Here is a 6562-nt window from a genome sequence, read left to right on the forward strand (position 1 = left end):
TCAACTTTCTGCAGTGATTGCTATATCCCAAAGAACCACTGCTGACTTAAAGGTACATTTTTGTCTTAATCTTTCAAAGAACAAAAACAGCCCGGGAAACGGGCCCTTCGGCCCAACGAGCCCGTGCCGCCATTTTAACATTACCAGTCCCTCCACCCATGACCCTTATCTATGCTTATGGCATTCCACATTGAGGGAAACTAATTTAGGGACAATTTATTATCTCCAATCAGCCTAATAGCACATCTTTGGGGTGTGGGAGGAAACCGGAGCACCTGGAGAAAACCCACACAAGCACGGGGAAAATGCGCAAACTCCCACAGACACTGGCCCAAATCCATGTGTCTGCATAGCAAACAGCGATAGTCACTGAGCTGTCGTCTTGCCCAGCATCTGGTCCAGTTTAAGCACACACAACGACATGAAGCACTAGGCTATTCTCGAACATCCAAGAGCAGCCCTAGTACGGCCCATCGCGTGTATGCCCCTCGTTGGACAACAAGGCAGACCGACTTAAAACCTGTGAATGAAAAGAGAAAAACATTAGTATCATTCCACATCCTTATACATTACCAGGGACGTCCCAATGCTAATGAACCTTATTTAAAACAATCTCCTATATCCTCCCATCTCCAACCCACTCATGTGCCTGTCTAAGTAACTCTTAAACAACTCCAGTATGCTTGCCTCCACCACCTTGCTTGGCAGAGCATTCCATACCCCCACTACCCTCTGTGTGGAAGAACCTCCCTCTAATATCCGTGTTATACCTCTCCCCCCCTCACCCTAAGCCCGTGGCCCCTCGTACTGTGTGTCTCTAACATAGGAAATAGCTTACCACTGTTTACTCTATACCCTTCATAATCTTATATACCTCTATTAGATCACCCCTCAGTCGCTGTCTTTCAAGGGAAAACAGCCCCAATTTGCTCAATCTTTCCTCATAACCCAGTCCTTCTATACCAGGCAACATCCTGGTAAACCTCCCCTGCACTCTCTCCAGATTCTCCACGTCCTTCCGGTAGTAAGGCGATCAGAACTGGACGCAGTAGTCCAGATGTGGCCTAACCAATGTTCTATACAACTGATACATTAGACTCCAGCTCTTATACTCTATACCCCTTCCTATATAGGCTAACATACCATAAGCTGGGTTGTAGGAATTCCCCACCTCCTCTGATTCTCACAATCTTCCTGATTCCCTGGCTGCCTGTTCTAGTCCCTTCCTAAGACTTGTATTCAGGCCAGAAATAAGACCAGATGATGTTTAATTACAAAATATATGTTCTGTTTTGACTTAATCTCCAATTTGTATCTCAATTTTAGAAAACTGAGAAAAATGTCTTCAACAACACAACTGAGCATCTGGTTGGGAATTGGCAGTCATCTGACCAAATGTTTGGATTATTTCTTTCCTCAAGGATTCGATTTGTAAATGTGATCAATATCTCTAAAGCTTAGAACCATTGTAATTGCCTGGAATAAATATTTTAATTCAGCACTTAACACCAGATAATGGTGCCCACCAGGTTAAGATCCTGGAGGTGAAAAATTGTTCTACATTACATAGACAAGAACAGATTAATTTTGTATATTTGTTTTTGATTATCAGTCTTTTTATATTTTTATTATCTAGATGTGTTGAAGTGATTTGAATTCTTCAAAAAATGATGTGGATTTTACCAAATAGCACTAGTTTCAATGAGTGTTTTTGTATCTAGGGATTAATTTATTTGTTTCTGTTTGGTAATGCTGAACTATTTATTTTGTTTGCATAAATATAACCTACCAAGGACCAACCCTGTGAGATGTTGCAGAATTTGTCTTTCTTAATAAATCTATACATTTTAATGTTTGCAAATGCCTGAATAATATATTTCTGTAAAAGCAATTAAAATAAAACCAATTTTTGTAAAGTCAAACTAGTTGCCAGCATCTAAGTTAACGGTGTTTGTGTGTGTTTATTTAATATTGCATCCTTTATGATTGCAGATTTTCTCCATTGTTTTTGAGTAAACAACATTATCAAGGTGATTGTCTCACCATGGATCAATGGTGCTCAATTTCATTTAATAAGTCTTGCCCTATTACCAGGCCTTAATTGACTCTGCCACTTGTGCCTGCCCCAAACTTACCCTTTGCTCCATGGACGTCTAGATGCTAAAGTTCAGCTGTTTCAGCCTCTGCCTCATTTCTAAATCACTGGATATCTCCCTTTAAGCTTTAGCATAGCATGGATGCCAGCCATGGACTAAATTCAGAAAATTAAGCCTGAAAAGTGATTTAAAATAGCATTTTGGAAACCGATTTCACAAGAAAGTACAGAGTGAGTTGAAAAAGTATGTCATAAAAGCAAAATGAATTGAAAATATGCAAAATACAGAAAGGAAGTAGTTTCATTTGTGTAGAACCTTTCACATCCTCAGTAAATCACGAAGTACTTGACAGCCAACGAAATATGATGATTTTGCTGACCAATGTATTTTTCAGGCAAAGATTTCATACAGTTTGTGCAAAAACACAAATAATTTATCAGTTGCTTAAGGGATAAATGTTGGCCATGATTCTAGGAGAACTTGATGCTCCTGTTCGAGAGGTTACATATAGTATCTGTTACTGATGGAACTTTGGTTTAAAATCTTTAATGTGGAGATGCTGTCATTGGACTGGTGTAAACACAGTAAGAAGTCTCGCAACACCAAGTTAAAGTCCAACAGTTTATTTAATAGCAAAAGCCACTAGTTCTACTGCAAAGTGGGCTTCACAACAGAGTAAAACACCAAATGAGCATAATTGACATCAGTTGCCTCATCATCATTATTATGGTGTGGCTTTAGTTGGCCACTTGTGCTGACCTTGAACACTACCCACCTCCAAAAGCCCCTTCTCCATCTTCAAGGATTTGCACATCCAGAGCAACTGTGTTTTCAAGAACAACTTTGTGAAAATGGTGCATGTAACTTTTAAGACAATCTCCACCATCTTTTACCCTCCCCAGGTCACCCAACTCCCCCAGCCCCCCATCATTATCGATCCACCTAATATCACGATTCCTCTCCTCCCATCACCCTTAAACCTCCTCCCATTACCCTATCCAAATCCATCCCCACACGCCTTTTCTCCCCTTAGAACCAACACATCACTGTCTTCATGCCCATCCTGCATTCACCTGCCCCCTGCTTTTTCCCCATCTGTGAATCACTCAATAATACCTTCACCTTCCAGACTCTCATCCTGAACCTCACACCCTATTGCATCCCATTTTTCCCCTCACTCTGACTGCTCCTCACATCTCGATCACTGACTCTGAAACTCTTCTGCCTTGCTTCCCCCCCTGCCTCAATCATCTGAATACTTTTATTTGCACCCCTCTTCCTTTATAAGCCTGTGACCCCATCCAGTTGTGGTACAGCTTTTGAGACAAGCACCCAAAATCTTGCAGCATTGCTCTTAAAGATAGGAGAAAGTAGCATCTGTGTATCTCAAGGTGCAGTGAAGCTCAGCAGGTACACACCACTTGTACAGAGTCAGGAAACCAATTATTCTAATAATCCAATGTCAGGGGTCTCAATTTGGAGGGGGAATGTAATTCCAGCAAGTTGGCCTTTTAATGAGTGTTTATGAATGCAAATCTGGTTCCTAATATAGATAGCAGGAAGTTCAAGCTGCCTTTAACACGCCCCCCCCCCCCAATGAATGTTGGGAGAACAAAATTCCAAACTAGTTCCCACCGATGGGCAATAGATTTTTTCCATTATGCTAAACTTAGTGTCCCTGCCTGCTGCAATTCTCGCCATTTGCGGGAGTGGAAAATTCCACCCAAAGTCTTTCAAAACACTCATCTTTCTTCAGTAGAATTCTAACTCCTTTTCTTTGAGGAATTGGTCTGATCTCCAGGGGAAGCAGCATCCAACCAACCGAGGATTAACAGACATCGTCTTTACGAAAATGGCACACAGCTATAGCACCTCTTCAACATCAGTCCTGATGGCATAGATCCATCAATCGTACTTTAAAGTAACAGAAACAGCTGCAACAACTGTGTATTTCCTGCTTCCAGTCCTACACCAGTTTCCATATTCTTTAGCCAATCTGTATAGCTTCACTGAGCTCAAATGGGTCTTTTTTTTTACAATCTGGTATCAATTAGTTTCAGTTTTTCCAGCAACCTGAAGTTTCCATCCCTGTTTCCACTTCAGCTTTACATCTCCCAAAAGCCTAAAGATTCAGTTTCCCATTCAGTTAGCTGACATTTCCATTTCAGTTCCAGTTAGTGTCTGTGCCAAAAATATATTTAATATATTTTTGGCACAGACATTGTAGACAGCAGGTTCCAAACTATGGATTTCATCACATTTTGTACAGCTGTTGTTATCAGATAATACAGGATTGGTGCCCATGATTTTCCATCCAACCTTGACTCTGACTCAGAAGCTGAAATAAATTTCAATCGCAAGACGCGCATATCTAGTTTAGATTGATTCTTCAACCAGCACTAAGAGAAGAACATTGCACTATTGGAGGTGCTCTCTTATAGATTAAAAATGTTAAACTGAGGCCCTTTTGTTTGCTTATTGGATATATAAGATCTTATCACATTATTTGAAGAGTAAGGAGTTCTCCAGGTATTCAAGTTTTTTTTTAATACCTTGGCCAAATTTCAAAGAATAGATTAGTTATTTATTTATCGCATTGTTGTTTGTGAGCCTATGGGTGGAATGTTATCAATGACACACTATTCCTGACAGCAGAACCAGAGGTGTGCACCGCTTTTACTCTCTTGCTTTTTCCCATTTCCCCCTTGGTAACTATTTAAATTTAGTGTGTTGGTGACATGCACAGGAAATATGTGCAATTCCACAACAGGCGTAGCTTCTGAGTGGTGAAACCTGCCAACGCAGTAGCTGCAGGCGGTATAGAAAAGAACCTTCTGGCCAAACAGGGAGGCTGTACATCCTCACCAAACCTTTCCTGACCAACTCCTTTGCTATGAACATACAATTTGTTGAGAGCACAAAGGTGTCATGGGTAATTTTTCAAATTTAAATTTCATTTGTAAATATTTCATGTTAAATTGGTTTCATTTTGTTCATGTTTACATCTTTATTATTTGTTGAGACTAGCTTAGAGAGCTAAATGTATTGGCATGCCTTGTATTTGGCTCACATTATTGATGGCGATGAAGTAGTTAGAGACATTTCATTTATTTTGCAAGAAGTGACATTGAATATTTTTGTTTACCCTTTGTTGAATATTCATGTCCAGTGTTGTGTGCACCCTCCACCCCATCAGTGCATTGCAAAGGAATAATGACTGAGATCAATCCCTGCAAGGCTAATTAAAATGTGGGTGAAATCAACACCCTGAGATGGACCCACATGGACAGTATGACACTGCCCTTGAGGCTGCTTATTTTCTTATCTCAATGGCTGTGCTGACCACTCTCCACCCCACCTAGAACACTCACAGCTTCTGTCCTCCCTTTCATCGCTTTTCCATTTAGCTTGTCTTTGCCAGTCCCAAACTTCCAGAAAGCTGTCAGTCTCCTGCATTCAACCTTTGTACCATAGAGTTAATAAGGAAAACCACTGACCTTAAACACAAGAGCATAAAGCTGCCTGATGCATTGGTGTAAAAAAAGCAAGGGATGGGATTCTCCAACCATTCGCACCAGCAGGAATCTCCCATCCCACTGCATTGCATGAAGGTTTGGCTGAGCACCAAATATTCCATACTCTCTGGCAATGGCCAGAGAATTCTGACCATGAACTGCATGTGACAAGATCCTTGTATGCTGCTGACTTTTCCTTAAAGGTAGGAATTTATTTTTAAAAACATTTTGTACTAATGAGTATTCATAACGTGTATTACAAGTATGAACCAGCCTCAGGATAGGCCCCACACAGCACAAACATGCTGCTGATTTATCTTTACATCTCAAGTTGCTATCAAGAAATTGAAATTTCACATCCTGTCTAATTTATCTTGTTTCATAAAACGCTCCTCCCTGCCCCCTTGTGTGCAAATTGACTGCTACATTTACATGTATAGCAACAGTGGATGAAATTTTCTCAAAAAAATCTAACTGTCATAACAGCAAGAAACCCGGAGTGATCCACACCGGTCCATCAGGGTTGCTTCACTCCGCAATTGTGCCGCTCTCGGTCACTTTTCAGGAGAATGATGTGTTACGCACCAGTACTGGAGAGGGGTAGGTGGGGCCTAAACATATTGGTGAGCTGAGCTGCAGTGGGTTGATTCACAAGAGCTCCCCGGATCCTCTCCCTACAGTCATCGGGACCTCCCCCACGCTCCCCCCCTTCACTGGCAGTATAGAGGCCATTCTGATGGTCCCCCTGCCTGACCCCCAAGATGACCCCCCACAATGACCCTCTTCATGCTTCACCCCTGCCCGACCCCCTTCATGTTCCACTCCTGTATTGCTCCCTTCATGTTCTACCCCTGCATGACCACCGCACTCCCTTAGCACTAATTAGCACACTGGTGGCACTGCCAGGGTATCTGGTGGGCACTGCCTGATGTTCACTGAGGTTTCAATGGC

At 41.6% G+C, this 6562-nt stretch overlaps 1 protein-coding gene across 1 annotated transcript in view; it reads left to right on the forward strand.

The window, feature by feature from the left end:
• Positions 1 to 1885, forward strand: part of themis (thymocyte selection associated) — a 47869-nt gene extending 45984 nt beyond the window's left edge. The window contains exon 7 of the mRNA XM_080193302.1: positions 1327 to 1885. Coding sequence (XP_080049428.1) covers positions 1327 to 1334 — 8 coding nt within the window. The 3' untranslated portion in view covers positions 1335 to 1885. The remainder of the gene's footprint in view (positions 1 to 1326) is intronic.
• The last annotated feature ends 4677 nt before the right edge of the window (positions 1886 to 6562 follow it).

The sequence above is a fragment of the Carcharhinus amblyrhynchos genome, chromosome 7, assembly GCF_965287045.1.
Source record: "Carcharhinus amblyrhynchos chromosome 7, sCarAmb.v2.hapA, whole genome shotgun sequence".
NCBI classification, from domain to species: Eukaryota; Metazoa; Chordata; class Chondrichthyes; order Carcharhiniformes; family Carcharhinidae; genus Carcharhinus; species Carcharhinus amblyrhynchos.